The 23,340-nt window shown below is 36.1% G+C and overlaps 2 protein-coding genes across 6 annotated transcripts in view; both read left to right on the top strand.

Moving 5' to 3' along the window:
- Positions 1-6,501, top strand: part of TBC1D2B (TBC1 domain family member 2B) — a 438,274-nt gene extending 431,773 nt beyond the window's left edge. For both annotated transcript variants that reach the window (XM_053717278.1, XM_053717279.1), the window contains exon 13: positions 3,228-6,501. In XM_053717278.1, the coding sequence (XP_053573253.1) occupies positions 3,228-3,423 (196 nt within the window). In that variant the 3' untranslated portion in view covers positions 3,424-6,501. The remainder of the gene's footprint in view (positions 1-3,227) is intronic.
- Positions 6,502-15,596: 9,095 nt separating this feature from the next.
- DAPK2 (death associated protein kinase 2) overlaps positions 15,597-23,340 on the top strand; it is a 169,112-nt gene continuing 161,368 nt past the window's right edge. For 2 of the 4 annotated variants that reach the window (XM_053717284.1, XM_053717281.1), the window contains exons 1-2: positions 15,597-15,720; positions 16,481-16,560. The gene's annotated coding sequence lies outside the window, so the exon portion shown is untranslated. The remainder of the gene's footprint in view (positions 15,721-16,480; positions 16,561-23,340) is intronic. The other 2 variants (XM_053717283.1, XM_053717282.1) reach the window with 2 other exon arrangements.

Here is a 23,340-nt window from a genome sequence, read left to right on the forward strand (position 1 = left end):
TTATTTGAAAAATAAGGCATCTAAGCTAAGGAGCCAGCAATTTTTTGGGTTCAGAACCATAGACAGCACTTGTTTATTAGTGCTGTCCAATCAGCAAGGACAACCCAGGTTGTTCACCAAAAATGGGCCGGCATCTAAACTGACATTCTTGCTTTTCAAATAAACATAGCAAGAGAATTAAGAAAATTTGATAAAAGGAGTAAATTAGAAAGTTGCTTAAAATTGCATGCTCTATCTGAATCACAAAAGAAAAAAATTGGGTTCAGTGTCCCTTAACGATTGACTGAGCCTGCATGTAAACCTGCTTATGTTATATATCTATAAAAACACAATAGTTAGGTATTTAATTATGGCTGTGGCGATTAGTGAGCACAACTAGCTGTTTCAGATACATAAACATCTTTCTATCTCCTGTCCCCCACTTGGAGATTAATTAGTGCTATTGTCTCCTGTTTGTAAAGCTTTTCTACAGAAGACATATTTGTTACTCACATTTTCAGTATGGATGATGGTTTCTAAAGGCAAACGCTGCTATTTCAATTCACAAAATAAAGGTGAAGGGTCAAACCATTAAATGCACTCCAGCTAGTAAAATAGCTTATTAACACATTAAAGGAGAGAACATTTTAGATTACATTGTCCCTGTAATATCTCCCATATACACATTGGATATAAACACTTGATCCAATGTAAGGGTTAAAAAATAAAGGGTCCTGGGGCTGCTTTGATTAATGTTGGTAGCCCATCCCTGCGGTAGGTGTGCCCCGGCACTTTCTGCACCTATGTCTTTGGTGGAACCTAAGACTTCATAACCTAGGCTTCAAGCCTAACAAAACAAGTGCCTCTCATTTGCAGCAAATGAATAAAGAATAGGCTCATTGTTTAGTCATTTCTGTTGAGTTATGGATTTCATTGCTCTTAATTGGACTGTAGTCGTCAATACTGGCTTCAGATTAGAAACATTTAGGGAACAAAAAGGAACTTCACATGCAGATATTTTACTGTTTGACACAGTTTTAAGCCATTGTTTCAGCTGAAAGTGCCAGAAATGAGAGCCCTTTTTCTTAGTGCCAGATTTTATAGACTACGTCACAGTGGGATATGTGTTCGGCATTACTTGTCACAAGCCGGAAAATATTGTGCTGAATGTTCAGTTTGTCACTGGAAATTGCTGATGTTGCTTCCTACTTTGCCTTTCCCTTTAAAACCCCTTAAAGGGACAGACTAGTCTAAAACAAAGTTTCATTATTCAGATAGGGCATGTCATTTTAAACAATTTTTCAATTTACTTCTATTACCAATTTTGCTTTGTTCTCTTGGTATTCTTAGTTGAAAGTTAAACCTAGGAGGTTCATATGCTAATTTCTAAGCCCTTGAAGGCCACCTCTTATCTCAGGGCATTTTGACAGTTTTTCACCACTAGAGGGTGTTAGTCCATGTGATTCATATAGATAACAGTGTGCTCATGCATGTGGAGTTCCTAGGAGCCAGCACTGATTGGCTAAAATGGATGTCTGTCAAAAGAACTGAAATAAGGGGACAGTTTGCAGAGGCTTAGATACAAGGTAATCACAGAGGTGAAAAGTGTATTAATATAACTGTGTTGGTTATGCAAAACTAGGGAATGGGTAATAAAGGGATTATCTATCTTTTAAAAAAAAAAATATTCTGGTGTAGACTGTCCCTTTAAAGGGACACTGAACCCAATTTTTTTCTTTCGTGATTCAGATAGAGCAGGCAATTTTAAGCAATTTTCTAATTTACTCCTATTCTCAAATTTTCTTCATTCTCTTGGTATCTTTATTTGAAAAGCAAGAATGTAAGTTTAGATGCCGGCCCATTTTTGGTGAACAACCTGGGTTGTCCTTGCTGATTGGACAGCACCAATAAAAAAAAGTGCTGTCCATAGTTCTGAACCAAAAATGTGCTGGCTACTTAGCTTAGATGCCTTCTTTTTAAAATAAAGATACCAAGAGAATGAAGGAGAAATGATAATAGTAATAAATTAGAAAGTTGCTTAAAATTGCATGCTCTATCTGAATCACGCTAAAAAAAAAAAAATTGGGTTCAGTGTCCCTTTAAGCAGTTTTTGCGAGAATGTGGGACAAAACACAATTTTTACAAGAAAATCAAGAGATGTTAAATGCCCCACTTATATCAAATAAATAAGCCACCACGTTATTTTCACTTTGGCCATATATTCTTTGCAAGAAGTTTCACAGTCCTTCATTGAAGCAAACGCCCCTCCCTTGAAGAGCCTGTGATGTTCATATTTTATACTTTTTGTGTGTTTACCTAGATTTTCCTCTCATTCGCTAATTTTAACAGTTTTGCTAATTTACGTGGCAGCTCTAACTCGGGGTCAAAATCATTTGTAAGACATAAATATTTATGGTACTATCCAGCTGTAAACGACTTTCACATCTATAGTACAGTACACTTAGGTTTGTTTCTATATATTACAATGTTAATTGCATTTTTACTCTGCCTGGTCTATAAAGCTACAGTGAATAAAGACAGAGACTTAAAGGGACATGAAATCCTATTTTTTTTTTCTTTCATGATTTAGAAAGAGCATGCAATTTTAAACAACTTTCTAATTTACTTCTATTATCTAATTTGCTTCATTCTCTTGATATACTTTGCTGAAAAGCGTATCTAGATAGGCCCAGTAGCTGCTGATTGGTTGCTGCACATAGAGTCCTCATGTGATTGGCTCACCCATGTGAATTGCTATTTCTTCAACAAAGGATATCTAAATAATGAAGTAAAATAGATAATAGAAGTTAGTTGGAATAATGTTTAAAATTGCATGCTCTACCTAAATCATGAAAGATTTTTTGGGGGTTTAGTGTCCCTTTAAAGGGAAACTAAAGTCAAAATTAAACTTTCATATAGAGCATGCAGTTTTAAACAACTCCAGTTTACTTTAGTTATCTAATTTGTTGTCTTCTCTGTATCCTTTGTTGAAAAACATACTTAGGTAGTCTTAGGAGCAGGAATGCACTACTGGAAGCTAGCTGTTGATTGGTGGCTGCACATATATGCCTTTTGTCAGTGGCTCACCCTCATTCCCAGTTGTGCATTGCAGCAGCTTCAACAAATGATACCAAAAGAATGAAGCAAGTAATTGTATTAGAATACAATGTTAAAATATATGTATGACCTCCTGTATGAATTCTAAATAAAGTTTTTGTTGTTTTTTTGTTTGTTTTTTTTAATATCAGGAAGCTCAGTAATATAGCCTTTGTGGACATGAATCCATTTCCCTTGCGCCAAATTCGCAATCGACGAGCATACCACCTGGAAAAGGTTCGGCTTGAGCTCTCTGAGCTAGAGGCCATCCGTGAAGACTTTATACGGGGACGAGAGACCAACCCAGAGAGGCGGGACCTTATCAGTGATGATGAAGAGGACAACTAAAGAACGTTGACGTTCAGAAGTGCCTCACGCATTTTGTGCTGCAGAAAAATCCAGAAGACTCTTAAAAACGCTGGGCGTGTTTGTAAAAATTAAACATTTATGCTGGGGGAAAAAAGAACTAAGAAATCTAACTAATTGGATACAATACCAGGCTCATTCAACAAGCCAATGCCTTAAGATATCAGTTTTGTTTCAGTAAAAGTCTTAAAGTTCACTCTATTTTTAACAGTGCTGTGGAAATCCTTTTAATATGTTCATTGTTCAGGACAGAATCTAGGTGTGAAGGTGTCTTTAGATTGTAGTAAAATCGCATCTAGTAAAAGTAAAAACACAATCCAAATGCATATTGTGAACGTTCCACAAAAAGCTCTTACAATTTTATTTTTTATTAAGCACTTTAAAAACAAATCTATTTTAAGTCTATAAAAGCACTTAAACTATTCCTAGAGCTGTGGACCTGTAGTTATCATTATTCCATTCTTTTTATATATATATATATTTTCTACATCTTTTTTTTTCATCATGTACTTTGTATAAGTACACTTTTGTATTTTTTCTTTTACGTTTAAAAACTTAAGTTATACTTTTTTGTGTATTGATGTATTACGCTCTATGCTATACTCTGATAACATTGATGTTACATAAAGCAGTATTATAGAAACTATCTTTTAATGTGACAGTGAAATGGTTAATATTCACGCCTGGTCATCAGGATCTGGTTTTAGAACAAATTTCATTTACTTTGTATTTAAGGGGGTATTAACACAGTTTTATATATGCCCATATTTTATCAGTAATTGAAGGGAGATAATAATCAGTTGAAATGTTTGATTGCATTTCATTTATGGATAGAATCATTTTTGCAGTGCATATTCATTAGCGAGCAAATATTCCAGTAAAAGCGATCACTGTTCCAGGGATAGATAATACTATACACTGGCGCATAGACACATGTGCACCACCATTTAAACACTACGCCTGCAAAGAGAGTCAGTGGTGGCGAGCAGGGATTATGCAAACAGTCATGACATATGTCCCCTAAGATCTGCATCAAAAAATTACACAGACATTTTGTTAGCCCAGTTTACAAAATGTGTTAAATCTAGAGCAGTTCAGGGATGCACACGTTGTAAAGCCTGGTGCAAAACATTTTCCTTCGATGTGTAGAATGTTGCAAGGTCAGATACAATTATTTACTTTAGAGACATTATGAAGCGGGAACTGTTTTCAGTTTTACATCAAATCAGAAGCAATAATAATTTATATTGTAGTGCACAATTTATTTTATTTGGGTTTACAGTTTGTTTAATGTCCCCTTTTAAAAAAAATAAAAATAAAGCAACAATAAGTATATGTGGGTAGCTGCCATATTATTCCATATTTAGTGAACTGAAAATTTACTCTACATTTCTCATATTAATCTATGGATATCCCTTTAATCCCTATTATGTATAATCTTTTTTCTGAATTGTGTAGACAAATACGGGTCATGGATTTCTGTTTCTGCAAACCTGTTTAACCTATCTGACTGTTCTCTTGTTTGTGGTATCATCCTCTGTCCCCTACACAAGAGCACAATGTTACAAACTCTGCCTCTATTTCACTTAGCCACCAGAGCTTTTATTTATAGCTGTCACTCATCCTCAGTGGGGTAGTATCATGGTGCATGAGAATCCACTTTTCAATTTGGCTGCACATTATTTAACTATATTAAACAGCTCTCTGAAGGAAATGCCACGTATTTCATGTGACTGGGTCTGCAAAGTAAATAGCAACGTACATTGTATAAGTTTATCACATTAACTCTCTTAGCTGCCAAGGAGGGCATTGCTTTGCAATACACACATCCTTGTCTATCAGCCAGGGGTTTCCCTGCTGGATGTTGGTCTACAATAACACAGCAAATGACAGTCACTGTTTTAAAGTGTAATCAATGCCATGTTGTCACAAGTGACATTGTGGGTGCTACCTTGTCAGTGCACCACAGAAATGTAAGCAACTTTACTACTGTGAATTTCAGTTAACCCCTAGAAAGCTAGAGAGGATTTACAGCACAAGTGTTAAATGAAAGAGATTTCCTTTTAAAGTTTTTTAGGTGATTCTAAAGGTTGTGTTAACCTTCATTACAGGATCCTGCATCACATTGTGAATAGATTTGACCCTAAGCTGCATTATTCTGCTAAAACTGCCAAGCACTATTAAAGGGACACTGAACTCAATTTTTTTCTTTTATGATTCAGATAGAGCATGCAATTTTAAGCAACTTTCTAATTTACTCCTATTATCAATTTTTCTTTGTTCTCTTGCTATCTTTATTGGAAAAAGAAAGCCCAGAACCTTGGACAGCACTTGTTTATTGGTGGATGAATTTATCCACCAATCGGCAAGAACAACCCAGGTTGTTCACCAAAATGGTCCAGCATCTAAACTTACATTCTTGCTTTTCAAATAAATAAACCAAGAGAATGAAGAACATTTGCTAATAGGAGTAAATTAGAAAGTTGCTTAAAATTGCATACTCTATCTGAATCGCAAAAGAAAAAATTTGGGTACAGTGTCCCTTTAATGAAAATCAGTGGGGAGGGGGGGTTCAGGACCTGTAAAGATGACTATTTTTTGTTATATTTCAAAATGCTGGATTTTGCTGTTCAATTGTATCCATCACTGCATTTTTATGATATACTTTTCTTTTAAAGTTTAATCATTATCATTTAATCACTGTGAATTTTCTCCTTGTATTTACTGTCAGGGTGGTTGCAAATGATTGTGTAGCATTGCTCTGTCAGATTTATTGCAGTATAATGTTACATTCAGGTTGTTATAATTGGTCAGTTCAGTAACAATTTATCACTATTTGCAGCCGTTTGTGTCTTGTAGGTGGATTTAATTTTTTTTTTTTTATTATTTTTTTTTCTGTATCAGTTCTGTTGAAAGTTACATGGTAAATGCAATTGTGTTATAAGGGCCTAATTTGTGGCTATTGCTGATATCATATTATGTGACATTTGTCACTTGCTGTCACCTGTATTTTGCTACATCTTATTAAGTTTACATGTAATAAAATAATGTAATATCCAATAGCGTGTCTTCCCTTGTGTGCACAAATGCTCTATTATTTCATTATATGCACAATTTGATTATATGCTAGATCATCAGTCCACCAAAATGATTATAAAAAGTTACACACAAACCACTAATTCTTGGATTAAAGGAAAAGTAATCTCCATATTTTCTATCACACATTTTAGTATAAAAATGTTCTATACCTTTCAGATGTTATGTGAGAATACATACTGTACATGTCCTTGCGTACCGCCCCAACTTCTGTCTGTTTCTACATGGGTTTGCACCCTATTCAGAGTAATACTTAGTGTATACTGCTGTACAAAATGAGGAAAGAAAAAGGCCCACACTCAGAAAGCACTTAAGATTAAAGTCCTTTATTAGAACAACACGGGAGCGTGACACAGTTGATCACCTGATGCGTTTTGTGCCTACACCGGGCACTTAGTCTGCTGTACAGTTTATCTAATAAATACTGGGGTACCTGCAAGTACCAATGACTGCTGTGTTTATATATAAACAGCACACAAATAATTCTGCATCCCATTATTTCTTTATGAAGCACTAACGCATTTTACACTAAATGTTATAATTGACTTCTTATGAACTGTTGATATACCTGTGCCAATCTAATTTTTTAAACCACTGCCCTTGATCTACAGGGACATGGAAGTAAAAAATTAAAATTTCATGACTCACATGCAAAAATGCTTCTAGTAAAAAATGTATTTTGCTGTTTCAGCGGCATATGCAGTGAGTGTGCACCAGCATTCAAACACCATAGCTTCACAGAGAATCAGCAGTGGCTTGTATGACACAAATGAAGTCTTTAGTGATCTAATAAACACAAACAAGAGCTCTCTGAGTAGGCATGATATTTGAATCCTGATGCTCAAATCGCATGTAGCAAAAGTGCATATTTCTTTCATGTAATTAGCAAGAGTCCATGAGCTAGTGACGTATGGGATGTACATTCCTACCAGGAGGGGCAAAGTTTCCCAAACCTCAAAATGCCTATAAATACACCCCTCACCACACCCACAATTCAGTTTTACAAACTTTGCCTCCGATGGAGGTGGTGAAGTAAGTTTGTGCTAGATTCTACGTTGATATGCGCTCCGCAGCAAGTTGGAGCCCGGTTTTCCTCTCAGCGTGCAGTGAATGTCAGAGGGATGTGAGGAGAGTATTGCCTATTTGAATGCAGTGATCTCCTTCTACGGGGTCTATTTCATAGGTTCTCTGTTATCAGTCGTAGAGATTCATCTCTTACCTCCCTTTTCAGATCGACGATATACTCTTATATATACCATTACCTCTGCTGATTCTCGTTTCAGTACTGGTTTGGCTTTCTACAAACATGTAGATGAGTGTCCTGGGGTAAGTAAATCTTATTTTCTGTGACACTCTAAGCTATGGTTGGGCACTTTGTTTATAAAGTTCTAAATATATGTATTCAAACATTTATTTGCCTTGACTCAGAATGTTCAACTTTCCTTATTTTTCAGACAGTCAGTTTCATATTTGGGATAATGCATTTGATTTAATCATTTTTTCTTACCTTCAAAAAATTTGACTCTTTTTCCCTGTGGGCTGTTAGGCTCGCGGGGGCTGAAAATGCTTCATTTTATTGCGTCATTCTTGGCGCAGACTTTTTTGGCGCAAAAATTCTTTCCGTTTCCGGCGTCATACGTGTCGCCGGAAGTTGCGTCATTTTTTGACGTTATTTTGCGCCAAAAATGTCGGCGTTCCGGATGTGGCGTCATTTTTGGCGCCAAAAGCATTTAGGCGCCAAATAATGTGGGCGTCTTATTTGGCGCTAAAAAATATGGGCGTCGCTTTTGTCTCCACATTATTTAAGTCTCATTTTTCATTGCTTCTGGTTGCTAGAAGCTTGTTCTTTGGCATTTTTTCCCATTCCTGAAACTGTCATTTAAGGAATTTGATCAATTTTGCTTTATATGTTGTTGTTTTTTTCTCTTACATATTGCAAGATGTCTCACGTTGCATCTGAGTCAGAAGATACTACAGGAAAATCGCTGTCTAGTGCTGGATCTACCAAAGCTAAGTGTATCTGCTGTAAACTTTTGGTAGCTATTCCTCCAGCTGTTGTTTGTATTGATTGTCATGACAAACTTGTTAATGCAGATAATATTTCCTTTAGTAAAGTACCATTGCCTGTTGCAGTTCCTTCAACATCTAAGGTGCAGAATGTTCCTGATAACATAAGAGATTTTGTTTCTGAATCCATAAAGAAGGCTATGTCTGTTATTTCTCCTTCTAGTAAACGTAAAAAATCTTTTAAAACTTCTCTCCCTACAGATGAATTTTTAAATGAACATCATCATTCTGATTCTGATGACTCTTCTGGTTCAGAGGATTCTGTCTCAGAGGTTGATGCGGATAATTCTTCATATTTATTTAAAATGGAATTTATTCGTTCTTTACTTAAAGAAGTTCTAATTGCTTTAGAAATAGAGGATTCTGGTCCTCTTGATACTAATTCTAAACGTTTGGATAAGGTATTTAAATCTCCTGTGGTTATTCCAGAAGTTTTTCCTGTTCCTAATTCTATTTCTGCAGTAATTTCCAAAGAATGGGATAAATTGGGTAATTCATTTACTCCTTCTAAACGTTTTAAGCAATTATATCCTGTGCCGTCTGACAGATTAGAATTTTGGGACAAAATCCCTAAAGTTGATGGGGCTATTTCTACCCTTGCTAAACGTACTACTATTCCTACGTCAGATGGTACTTCGTTTAAGGATCCTTTAGATAGGAAAATTGAATCCTTTCTAAGAAAAGCTTATCTGTGTTCAGGTAATCTTCTTAGACCTGCTATATCTTTGGCTGATGTTGCTGCAGCTTCAACTTTTTGGTTGGAAACTTTAGCGCAACAAGTAACACATCATGATTCTCATGATATTATTATTCTTCTTCAGCATGCTAATAATTTTATCTGTGATGCCATCTTTGATATTATCAGAGTTGATGTCATGTTTATGTCTCTAGCTATTTTAGCTAGAAGAGCTTTATGGCTTAAGACTTGGAATGCTGATTCTACTTTCCATTTCTTTCCAGGGTAACAAATTATTTGGTTCTCAGTTGGATTCTATTATTTCAACTGTTACTGGTGGGAAAGGAACTTTTTTACCACAGGATAAAAAATCTAAGGGTAAAAACAGAGCTAATAATCGTTTTCGTTCCTTTCGTTTCAACAAAGAACAAAAGCCTGATCCTTCATCCTCAGGAGCAGTTTCAGTTTGGAAACCATCTCCAATCTGGAATAAATCCAAGCCAGCCAGAAAGGCAAAGCCTGCTTCTAAGTCCACATGAAGGTGCGGCCCTCATTCCAGCTCAGCTGGTAGGGGGCAGGTTACGTTTTTTCAAAGAAATTTTTATCAATTCTGTTCACAATCTTTGGATTCAGAACATTGTTTCAGAAGGGTACAGAATTGGTTTCAAGATGAGACCTCCTGCAAAGAGATTTTTTCTTTCCCGTGTCCCAGTAAATCCAGTAAAAGCTCAAGCATTTCTGAATTGTGTTTCAGATCTAGAGTTGACTGGAGTAATTATGCCAGTTCCAGTTCAGGAACAGGGGATGGGGTTTTATTCAAATCTCTTCATTGTACCAAAGAAGGAGAATTCCTTCAGACCAGTTCTGGATCTAAAAATATTGAATCGTTATGTAAGGATACCAACGTTCAAGATGGTAACTGTAAGGACTATCTTGCCTTTTGTTCAGCAAGGGAATTATATGTCCACAATAGATTTACAGGATGCATATCTGCATATTCCGATTCATCCAGATCATTATCGGTTCCTGAGATTCTCTTTTCTGGACAAGCATTACCAGTTTGTGGCTCTGCCGTTTGGCCTAGCTACAGCTCCAAGAATTTTTACAAAGGTTCTCGGTGCCCTTCTGTCTGTAATCAGAGAACAGGGTATTGTGGTATTTCCTTATTTGGACGATATCTTGGTACTTGCTCAGTCTTTACATTTAGCAGAATTTCATACGAATCGACTTGTGTTGTTTCTTCAAGATCATGGTTGGAGGATCAATTTACCAAAAAGTTCATTGATTCCTCAGACAAGGGTAACCTTTCTGGGTTTCCAAATAGATTCAGTGTCCATGACTCTGTCTTTAACAGACAAGAGACGTCTAAAACTGATTGCAGCTTGTCGAAACCTTCAGTAACAATCATTCCCTTCGGTAGCCTTATGCATGGAAATTCTAGGTCTTATGACTGCTGCATCGGACGCGATCCCCTTTGCTCGTTTTCACATGCGACCTCTTCAGCTTTGTATGCTGAATCAATGGTGCAAGGATTACACAAAGATATCTCAATTAATATCTTTAAAACCGATTGTTCGACACTCTCTAACGTGGTGGACAGATCACCATCGTTTAATTCAGGGGGCTTCTTTTGTGCTTCCGACCTGGACTGTAATTTCAACAGATGCAAGTCTCACAGGTTGGGGAGCTGTGTGGGGATCTCTGACGGCACAAGGAGTTTGGGAATCTCAGGAGGTGAGATTACCGATCAATATTTTGGAACTCCGTGCAATTTTCAGAGCTCTTCAGTTTTGGCCTCTTCTGAAGAGAGAATCGTTCATTTGTTTTCAGACAGACAATGTCACAACTGTGGCATACATCAATCATCAAGGAGGAACTCACAGTCCTCTGGCTATGAAAGAAGTATCTCGAATTTTGGTTTGGGCGGAATCCAGCTCCTGTCTAATCTCTGCGGTTCATATCCCAGGTGTAGACAATTGGGAAGCGGATTATCTCAGTCGCCAAACGTTGCATCCGGGCGAATGGTCTCTTCACCCAGAGGTATTTCTTCAGATCGTTCAAATGTGGGAACTTCCAGAAATAGATTTGATGGCGTCCCATCTAAACAAGAAACTTCCCAGGTATCTGTCCAGATCCCGGGAGCCTCAGGCGGAGGCAGTGGATGCATTATCACTTCCTTGGAAGTATCATCCTGCCTATATCTTTCCGCCTCTAGTTCTTCTTCCAAGAGTAATCTCCAAGATTCTGAAGGAATGCTCGTTTGTTCTGCTGGTAGCTCCGGCATGGCCTCACAGGTTTTGGTATGCGGATCTTGTCCGGATGGCCTCTTGCCAGCTGTGGACTCTTCCGTTAAGACCAGACTTTCTGTCGCAAGGTCCTTTTTTCCATCAGGATCTGAAATCCTTAAATTTAAAGGTATGGAGATTGAACGCTTGATTCTTCGTCAAAGAGGTTTCTCTGACTCTGTGATTAATACTATGTTACAGGCTCGTAAATCTGTATCTAGAGAGATATATTATAGAGTCTGGAAGACTTATATTTCTTGGTGTATTTCTCATCATTTTTCTTGGCATTCTTTTAGAATTCCGAGAATTTTACAGTTTCTTCAGGATGGTTTAGATAAAGGTTTGTCCGCAAGTTCCTTGAAAGGACAAATCTCTGCTCTTTCTGTTCTTTTTCACAGAAAGATTGCTATTCTTCCTGATATTCATTGTTTTGTACAAGCTTTGGTTCGTATAAAACCTGTCATTAAGTCAATTTCTCCTCCTTGGAGTTTGAATTTGGTTCTGGGAGCTCTTCAAGCTCCTCCGTTTGAACCTATGCATTCATTGGACATTAAATTACTTTCTTGGAAAGTTTTGTTCCTTTTGGCCATCTCTTCTGCCAGAAGAGTTTCTGAATTATCTGCTCTTTCTTGTGAGTCTCCTTTTCTGATTTTTCATCAGGATAAGGCGGTGTTGCGAACTTCTTTTGAATTTTTACCTAAAGTTGTGAATTCCAACAACATTAGTAGAGAAATTGTGGTTCCTTCATTATGTCCTAATCCTAAGAATTCTAAGGAGAAATCGTTGCATTCTTTGGATGTTGTTAGAGCTTTGAAATATTATGTTGAAGCTACTAAATCTTTCCGAAAGACTTCTAGTCTATTTGTTATCTTTTCCGGTTCTAGAAAAGGCCAGAAAGCTTCTGCCATTTCTTTGGCATCTTGGTTGAAATCTTTAATTCATCTTGCCTATGTTGAGTCGGGTAAAACTCCGCCACAGAGAATTACAGCTCATTCTACTAGGTCAGTTTCTACTTCCTGGGCGTTTAGGAATGAAGCTTCGGTTGATCAGATTTGCAAAGCAGCAACTTGGTCCTCTTTGCATACTTTTACTAAATTCTACCATTTTGATGTATTTTCTTCTTCTGAAGCAGTTTTTGGTAGAAAAGTACTTCAGGCAGCGGTTTCAGTTTGAATCTTCTGCTTATGTTTTTCGTTAAACTTTATTTTGGGTGTGGATTATTTTCAGCAGGAATTGGCTGTCTTTATTTTATCCCTCCCTCTCTAGTGACTCTTGTGTGGAAAGATCCACATCTTGGGTAATCATTATCCCATACGTCACTAGCTCATGGACTCTTGCTAATTACATGAAAGAAAACATAATTTATGTAAGAACTTACCTGATAAATTCATTTCTTTCATATTAGCAAGAGTCCATGAGGCCCGCCCTTTTTTGTGGTGGTTATGATTTTGTATAAAGCACAATTATTCCAATTCCTTATTTTATATGCTTTCGCACTTTTTTATCACCCCACTTCTTGGCTATTTGTTAAACTGAATTGTGGGTGTGGTGAGGGGTGTATTTATAGGCATTTTGAGGTTTGGGAAACTTTGCCCCTCCTGGTAGGAATGTATATCCCATACGTCACTAGCTCATGGACTCTTGCTAATATGAAAGAAATGAATTTATCAGGTAAGTTCTTACATAAATTATGTTTTTTCTGAAATAGTAATACTTTTTCCTAGAAGTATTTTTCTTAATAAATGTATATAACAAAAATGCTTCTATATGAAACTGAAATGCACCGATGCGCATTTCAGTTTTAGTCTTTGTAGCTCTATATATATATATATATATATATATATTTACACATAAGGCTTTAAGAATACATGATAGATCTTTGTTTTGGACACTTGGTAGTTCTCATGTCTATATTCATGCTTGAATATCTTCAGCCCAAGGGCCTCATTACTTTTTGAAACAACCAAATGATGCTAGCTACAAAGTATGTTCTGTTGGTTATAAAGTATAATCTGTTTGTAGTGAAAGTCTGAGGAATAGATTGTCTGAAGTGGCAGCCGAAATGCAATGTTGCATCTGGTAACATGGTGACCTTGCTAAGCCTTCCATAGTTAAAGGGATACTAAACCCAAATTTGTTTTTGTTTTTTTTCATGATTCAGATAGAGCATGCAAATTTAAGCAACTTTCTAATTTACTACTATTATCAATTTTTCTTTGCTCTTGCTATCTTTATTTGAAAATGCAAAAATATAAGGTTAGGAGCAGGCTCATTTTTTTGTTTAGAACCTGGGTAACGCTTGCTGATTAGTGGCTACATTTAGCCACCAATCAGCAAGTACTACCCAGGTTCTGAAACAAAAATGGACCGGCTCTTAAAGTGAATGTCAAGTTAACATGGATGCCTCACGGCATCGTATAGACTTTTAAAAATTAGCCTGAGTTTAATTCATGAAATGTTTGATATTTATTTTTTTTGATACATTTTTACCGATCCACTGATAAGCGCATCTCTCCCGCCCGCCATATTGTCTAATTGAAAGCTGACGTTTCTTCAAACAACTAATCGTTGTTTCCCCCCGGGGGTGTTCAGCCCCTTTGCATAAACGTCATGGCCCGGGGGGAAACGAGGATTAGTTGTTTGAAGATACGTCATCTGTCAATCAATTAGACAATATGGCGGGCGGAAGAGAGGTGCGCTTATCAGCGGATCGGTAAAAATGAAAGAACATAAATATCAAACATTTCATGAATTAAACTCAGGCTAATTTTTTAAAGTCTATAAGATGCCGTGACAGACCCCCAAGACCCACCGTTGGAAAGGTAATCCCCTAACCTTTCCAACAGTGTAAGTCTTGGGGATCTGGAAAAAAAACACAAAAAAAAAGTTAACATTTCTTTAAAAAAAAAAAACTTAAAAAAGCTTAGCACCCAGGTGGGAAAGTGCTTAGCACTCAAAGGGTTAAAAAGCAGGAATGTAAAGGTTAGGAGCCGGACAATTTTAGGTTAAGCACCCTGGATAGTGCTTGCTTATTGGTGGCCACATTTAGCCAACCAATAAACAAGTCTAACCCAGGTTCTGAACCAAACATGGTCCGGCTCTTAAGATTTACATTCCTGCTTTTTAAATAAAGATAGCAAGAGAATGAAGAAAAATGTATAAATAGGAGTAAATTAAAAAGTTGCTTAAAATTGCCGGCTCTATCTGAATTATGAAAGTATGTTTGTTTAAAATCCCTTTAAGTTTACGTTTCTGCTTTTGCAAATAAAGATAGCAAGAGAACAAAGAAAATTTTATGAAAGGAGTAAATAAGAAAATTGCCTGCTCTATCTGAATCATGAAAGGAAAAATTGGGTTTAGTGTCCCTTTAACTGTCTGCTTTGGCTTCTGTTTTATCCAGCCCAGGTCATAAAGTCTGTGCATGAACTAACATAGGATACCTTATTATAATTATATTGGTCTGACCTTGTCTTTAATCATAGAAAAATTTAAATTGTCATACCATGTGTCAGGATTTAAAGGGACATCAATGTGTAAAGCCAAAATAATGTTAGAATATCAAACAGTCAGCCCGAGAACAGCAATTCATTACTAAGACCTAGCTGAACACATCTGTTGAGCCAATGACAAGGCATATGTGTGTAGTGACCAATCGCCAGCTAGCTGTCACTAGTGCACTGGTGTTCTTGAATCTACCTAGATATGGTGTTCAACAAAAGGATACTAAGGGAACAAAGAAAATCTTATAAAAGTACATTTTAAAGACTCTCAAAACTACAAGCTCTTTGAAAATGCACATCGTAATACAATACCATCCTACTAATAATGTAAATATCACGGAAGAAATATAAGTGATAAACTACAGTCGCTGATTATTATAGTGTGCACTTCCCTCAACGGACCAACTACGCTCTTTGGTCACGACCATCACCCGCAAAGTAAGAAGATGTTTTTTTCAAACTTGTATGATCTTAGGATGTGCAGTACCGCACTTAATCACAAGGAGGCGCGAGTAACATAAGGCTAAAACTATATAGTGAACGCGCTTCTTGGGAGCGCCCACAGCAACTCAAATTTTTACCGGAGTTTTAGAAGTATGAAGAGAGACTACAAACCTTTTACGTGTTCTCCTTACTACAGATGCTGTTTTTGCGGGTGAGTTACAATGATTTAGATAGAAAATAGTTTCACTTAAAATAAGTGGGAATGTGTCTTGTAATTTCAAGTTTTTATTACAAAAAGTATGCAAAACTGCAGGTTTGAAGGGCGTACTTAGATCATATTACATGTATTTGCTGATATTGTTCATGTAGACAAAAGTATTTTATACCGTTTCAAAATGATGTTATGCAATGGTCATATGCTCTTATAAATATTATTTTTTTCTTTAATGGTTATGATGTTTTTCTTGTGTATAACTTTTACACCCACACATACATCACATATACAGCTATATAGTTACCTACAGCATTATTTGTTCAGTAATAGTGGACCCTAACCATCAATTTCACGGGCATAACTTTTTCAGGTTATGAGTTTTATTGCTCTGCTTTGCACACCCTTCCAATCACAGCTGCAGCCAGCACTGATCCCACACCTAGCAAATAAGCCGTTCCCTTTGGTTTTTGATATAACTCACTTTACAAACACAGTTATTTACATTAGTCACTGAGCCAAAGTGAATGTGAGTGAAGGCTTTTTGTCCATAAGGACTGTGGATGTGCTTTTACTTTTAAAGGATGTATTTTATATGTCTGTCTATTTATCTATCAGTAGGGGAAGGTTTCACTCCTGTAATTACTTTTAAAGGATGTATTTTATATGTCTGTCTATTTATCTATCAGTAGGGGAAGGTTTCACTCCTGTAATTACTTTTAAAGGATGTATTTTATATGTCTGTCTATTTATCTATCAGTAGGGGAAGGTTTCACTCCTGTAATACAATGTCTCCCCTTCCTCTTCTTGATGGCTTCTGTTTCTGCTATTTGGAGTAAGGTAAGCTGAAGTGTTTAGTTATTCTGCAGATGAGGAACAAAGATTCTGACTCCACTCAGTGAGGTTTACATCCACATGAGACTTATTGTAGTCTGTTGAGGCAGTGATGTGTATGTGCATACCTAAATAAACAGTCTGTATACTGTAAAATGCACTGTAATAACATTTGCTTTTATGCTTACCCATTTAAAGGGACAGTAAACACAGGTCTTCATATAAAACACTACTATAAAGAAGAATATGCACAGATACTGATCTAAAAATCCAGTATAAAACCTTTTTAAAACTTACTTAGAAGCTCCCAGTTTAGCACTGTTGATGAGGTTAGGTTGGGACACCCAGTGAAATGGGCTGTGAAATCAGGAAGAGCAGACACTCCTCTGCAAATGAAAAGACCCTTTACACAAACAGGATCAGCAGGAGTCTGTAGACATCCGTATACATCTGTTACTTTGGGGCTTGCTTAGGAGTCTGCAAATCAGCCCAATGTTATTTAAAAGCAAGACTATTTTGTTTTACGAAAACACCCCCAGATGGGCTATATAAATGGATCATCTACAAAACATTTATGCAAAGAAAAATCTAGTGTACAATGTCCCTTTAAGTTCTCTATATCTATTCTATTTTGTGAGAGTGCTTGGTAAGTGATTTATTGGTTATTTAGTGAGAATATCACTTGTTCATTTGATACTATTATACAATATAAAGGGGAACCTTGACTATATCAACAGTCACTGTAAAATCAATTGGTTCATTTACACTTCATTGTATTATGAAGTCTTGAAAAGAAATAGAAGGATTTATTCACCTCAGTGACATTTAACTTGGGAGCTGCTAATTTGGCCAAAACACCTGGATTGACATCTGCTAAGATGTTGTTAAAGGGATAGTAAACCCCAAAATTTTCTTTTATGATTCAGATAGAGCATACAATTTTGAACAACTTTCCAATTTAATTCTATTATCAAATTTTCTTCATTCTCTTGTTATCCATTGCTGAAGGGACAGCATTGCCTACTGACAGGAAGCTGAAAATATCTATTCAGCCAATCACAAGAGACAAATGTGTGCAGGCACCAATTAGCAGCTCCCACTAGTGTATGATATGTGCATATTCATTTTTTAGGGATACTAAGAGAACAAAGCACATTAGAAAATAGAAGTGAATTTAAAAATGTCTTAAAATGACATGCTCTATCTGAATCATGCAAGTTGACTTTCCTATCCCTTTAACCTTCTGAGTAGATTTCATATGTTTTGATTCTCCACACATCTATACAATCTATTTTACACTGGGGCATAGTTTTTTGTTTTGTGTCATACAGTCAGTATCAATGGTACGTAAGCAATTTACCAATGCAAGCAATTCCGTTCACTGAGTATTCCAAAATTGTGTGTGTGCGCATGTATATATAGATTGATAGATGGTTGGATGGCTAGATAGATTAGTGATGAGTTTTATAATTTGCTTGCCCCATTTTTCTGCATACTCCAGAGCTCACAAGCCTAACTCTGCTAAATTCTTCATAGCCATTGTTTGATCACTGTAGTAGCTCATTTATATATGTCCCTAATTGACCACAGCAGAGGAGATAAGATAAGCCTTTTAAAAGTGCACTGCGGACAGTACAGATTTTACAAACAAACTTATATTATTGGTCCTTATCTGACTGGCCAGTAAACCTGTAAATAAAACAAATGATCATACAAGATTGGTTGTTCAGCATTCAATAATGTTATCTAAGCTTTCATGTTTGAACATATTTAAAATTAACTATATCTTCAATTAGTATTTGTAACTGTTTAAGCATTTTATAAACTGAGTGCTGTTTAACAGCAACTTTACACAGACAAATAACAGTGCATTGTGTTTGAAGGACATGCAGGATCACATTGGCTAGGCTCTCTCTCATTGGTTGATAGGGATAACTCCCACTGAAAACATTTGTCTTCAGCACAATATTGATGTTGAAATATTCTTTTAGATGGAGATCTGATAAAAACATTTTTGAGTAAATATCTCTTTGGACGCTGTGTGTGTCAGTCTACTGATAATGGTTTCTGGCTGGCTGTAGTATCTGATTGCCTATTACTGAAATCAAATTGCAATGTAGTTGGTACTGGTTGTTTATGTCAAGGGTTTTCCTGGAACACAACTGGACACCCTTCTATATTATGTAAATCCCTTTGCAACTCTTATGATGTAATGACCATATAGTATTTGTACTATAGACCATGAACAACCCCACTTTATATTTCGGTTCTATTAGAACATGATTAATTGACTTCATCTTTTTGTTTCCAACCTTCAACCAGTTACTTACCATGTGCTAATGTTTTCAGCTATTCCAGACACTTTATCACTAGAATGTGAAGGACAGATTTCCTTCTCTGTTCAAAGGACAACACTGTTATGTCCTCCGTGCAGGGGTAGGATGCTTTTTGTCTAAGGCTGAATTAATAAAGGACTGGAGGTTATTTTCTAAAACTGTAGGTCTGTTCAAAATAACAAGGATTTGTTTTGGGTTCCTCGCAGAGAAAAATAACCACATTGACATTGGTTTCTAAATGCAGTGGGCACAAACAACAAGAAACAGTGAAATGGCTTAGCAGCTAAGGGGTTAATCTTATACGGTAACCTAACTCACCTTCTCAAACAAGTTCTACAGGGAGTGCAGAATTATTAGGCAAGTTGTATTTTTGAGGATTAATTTTATTATTGAACAACAACCATGTTCTCAATGAACCCAAAAACTCATTAATATCAAAGCTGAATAGTTTTGGAAGTAGTTTTTAGTTTGTTTTTAGTTATAGCTATTTTAGGGGGATATCTGTGTGTGCAGGTGACTATTACTGTGCATAATTATTAGGCAACTTAACAAAAAACAAATATATACCCATTTCAATTATTTATTTTTACCAGTGAAACCAATATAACATCTCAACATTCACAAATATACATTTCTGACATTCAAAAACAAAACAAAAACAAATCAGTGACCAATATAGCCACCTTTCTTTGCAAGGACACTCAAAAGCCTGCCATCCATGGATTCTGTCAGTGTTTTGATCTGTTCACCATCAACATTGCGTGCAGCAGCAACCACAGCCTCCCAGACACTGTTCAGAGAGGTGTACTGTTTTCCCTCCTTGTAAATCTCACATTTGATGATGGACCACAGGTTCTCAATGGGGTTCAGATCAGGTGAACAAGGAGGCCATGTCATTAGATTTTCTTCTTTTATACCCTTTCTTGCCAGTCACGCTGTGGAGTACTTGGACGCGTGTGATGGAGCATTGTCCTGCATGAAAATCATGTTTTTCTTGAAGGATGCAGACTTCTTCCTGTACCACTGCTTGAAGAAGGTGTCTTCCAGAAACTGGCAGTAGGACTGGGAGTTGAGCTTGACTCCATCCTCAACCCGAAAAGGCCCCACAAGCTCATCTTTGATGATACCAGCCCAAACCAGTACTCCACCTCCACCTTGCTGGCGTCTGAGTCGGACTGGAGCTCTCTGCCCTTTACCAATCCAGCCACGGGCCCATCCATCTGGCCCATCAAGAATCACTCTCATTTCATCAGTCCATAAAACCTTAGAAAAATCAGTCTTGAGATATTTCTTGGCCCAGTCTTGACGTTTCAGCTTGTGTGTCTTGTTCAGTGGTGGTCGTCTTTCAGCCTTTCTTACCTTGGCCATGTCTCTGAGTATTGCACACCTTGTGCTTTTGGGCACTCCAGTGATGTTGCAGCTCTGAAATATGGCCAAACTGGTGGCAAGTGGCATCTTGGCAGCTGCACGCTTGACTTTTCTCAGTTCATGGGCAGTTATTTTGCGCCTTGGTTTTTCCACACGCTTCTTGCGACCCTGTTGACTATTTTGAATGAAACGCTTGATTGTTCGATGATCACGCTTCAGAAGCTTTGCAATTTTAAGAGTGCTGCATCCCTCTGCAAGATATCTCACTATTTTTTACTTTTCTGAGCCTGTCAAGTCCTTCTTTTGACCCATTTTGCCAAAGGAAAGGAAGTTGCCTAATAATTATGCACACCTGATATAGGGTGTTGATGTCATTAGACCACACCCCTTCTCATTACAGCGATGCACATCACCTAATATGCTTAATTGGTAGTAGGCTTTCGAGCCTATACAGCTTGGAGTAAGACAACATGCATAAAGAGGATGATGTGGTCAAAATACTCATTTGCCTAATAATTCTGCACTCCCTGTATTGCTTTATATTACTAAATTCCATACAGAACCACTGACACATTCCTATTTTGTTCTTTCATGATTAATTGTGACATAAATAATTTCCTCTTAGCTGTACTGACTGTCATTGTTCCAATATTTCTGGGTTATTAGAATCTTTGAAAATAACTATTACTGAGCTGTTGTGCAGCCATAATAAATATAGATAGTGAGACACAATAAATATACAAAAAGACATAATGAATATACATAAATATGTAATAAATATACATAAATACGTAATAAATATAGATAAAGACACAATAAATATACAAAAAGACATAATGAATATACATAAATATGTAATAAATATACATAAATACGTAATAAATATAGATAAAGACACAATAAATATACAAAAAGACATAATGAATATACATAAATATGTAATAAATATACATAAATACGTAATAAATATAGATAAAGACACAATAAATATACAAAAAGACATAATGAATATACATAAATATGTAATAAATATACATAAATACGTAATAAATATAGATAAAGACACAATAAATATACAAAAAGACATAATGAATATACATAAATATGTAATAAATATACATAAATACGTAATAAATATACATAGACACAATAAATATTCAAAAAGACATAATGAATATACATAAATATGTAATAAATATACATAGACACAATAAATATACATAAGGATATAATAAATATACATAAGGCTATACTAAATATACATAAAGACACAATGAATATACATAAAGACACAATGAATATACATAAAGATATAATACATAAACATAAAGACATCATAAATGTACATAAAGGCACAATAAATATACATAAAGACAAAATAAATATACATAAATACACATACATAACCAATTGCTCTAACAAAACAGTTTACATTTTGTGAAATAGGTTTACACTAAGCAATACGTATTATTTCAAACTATGCACAGACATCATACAAAATAGCTTTATTCTGTTTACCAGTACAGAATCTCAGCCACTGTAATCCATATTTCTTGTTTTGTTGAGTGATTCTTTGAAAGACTAAATTTAGTGCAACTTATTAGCACTTAAATGACCTACATTCAGTAACACTGGAAAGTGATGAGAGGCTAAAATAATCAGCTGGTGCATAAAGAGTAGCCAATGTCATTTATTAGTGTTAGTGCACTTGACAGGTGATTTATTATACTATCAGGGATTAAAGGAAACTAATGTAGGTCAAACTTAAAGGAGCATGAAAGTCAAAATTAAACTTTCTTTTATGTAAGTGGCAAGAGTCCATGAGCTAGTGACGTATGGGATATAGTTGCCTCCTTTGGAGGTGGTGAAGCAAGATGTGCTTGATTTCTTATGTGAAAGGTGCTTTTAAGCATTTTGAAGGACCTCCAATGAATGTTAGTGATAGTGGTCTAAATAATGAGCAGATTTATTAAACATAGATTATCCTATATAACAGTCAATACAAAACAGATGACATTTATATAATCATAAAAATCATAAAAAGTTAAAAAAATTGTGGATCAGCTTTGATGCCAAAAGTTTCTTTCTGTATTTGCGCCATTTTTGGCGCCAAACTTTTTTATATTACGTCTCTCCCTCTTTTGCTCTCTGCTCTCATTTGTTTCATAGAGGGCTAAGTTGCTTGGTTTTGATTATTACCTTATTTTATCATAAGCATTTTTTCCCATTCCTGAAAATGCTACTTCTATGGAGAAATTGGATATTTTGTTTAAAAGTAATTTTTTCTTTTTTGTTACATTTTGCAAGGTCTCAGACTGATCCTGCCTCTGATGTTACTGTAGGAACTAAGCTGCATGAGCACAATTCCACCAAAGCTAAGTGTGTATGTTTTTAAATTTGCTAAACTTTCCTCTTCAGCTCAAATATGTGGCACTTGTTATGAAAAATTATTACATGCTGATAATGTTTCTATAAGTACAAATAGATCTACTGTTAAACCTTCAGAGTTTAATGTACATGATTTTCCTGTAGATATAAAAGATTATATTGCTGCAGCCATAGAGAAGGCTATGACTGCTATTCCGCCTTCAAAAAAAAGGAAAAGGTCTTGAATATATTTGTTCTTTGTTAAAGGAAGTATTGTTTACTTTGGGTGTTGTGGAATCAGGTCCTCCTGATAAAAAGAATAGCAAACGTTTGAATTCTGTTTTTAAAACTTCTGATGTTACGCCTGAAGTTTTTGCTGGATTCCATTATTCCCACTATCACTGGAGGGAAGGGAGTTTTTCTGCCCCAAGATAAGAAATCTAAGGGTATATTTAAAGCTTCAAATTGTTTTCGTTCCTTTCGTCAGAATAGAGAACAAAAGACCTCTCCTTCCCCTAAGGCCTCTGCCTCTAATTGGAGACCATCTCCGAATTTGAATAAATCCAAGCCTTATAACAAACCAAATAAAGCCCCTAAGACTGCATGAACGTGCAGCCCTTAAACCAGTTCTACTGGTGGGGGGCAGATTTAAATTATTTCAACACATTTAGACAGTCTCTGTTCAAAATCAGTGGATTCAGAATATTGTTTCTCA

Source organism: Bombina bombina, chromosome 6, assembly GCF_027579735.1.
Source record: "Bombina bombina isolate aBomBom1 chromosome 6, aBomBom1.pri, whole genome shotgun sequence".
In the NCBI taxonomy this organism is placed as follows: Eukaryota; Metazoa; Chordata; class Amphibia; order Anura; family Bombinatoridae; genus Bombina; species Bombina bombina.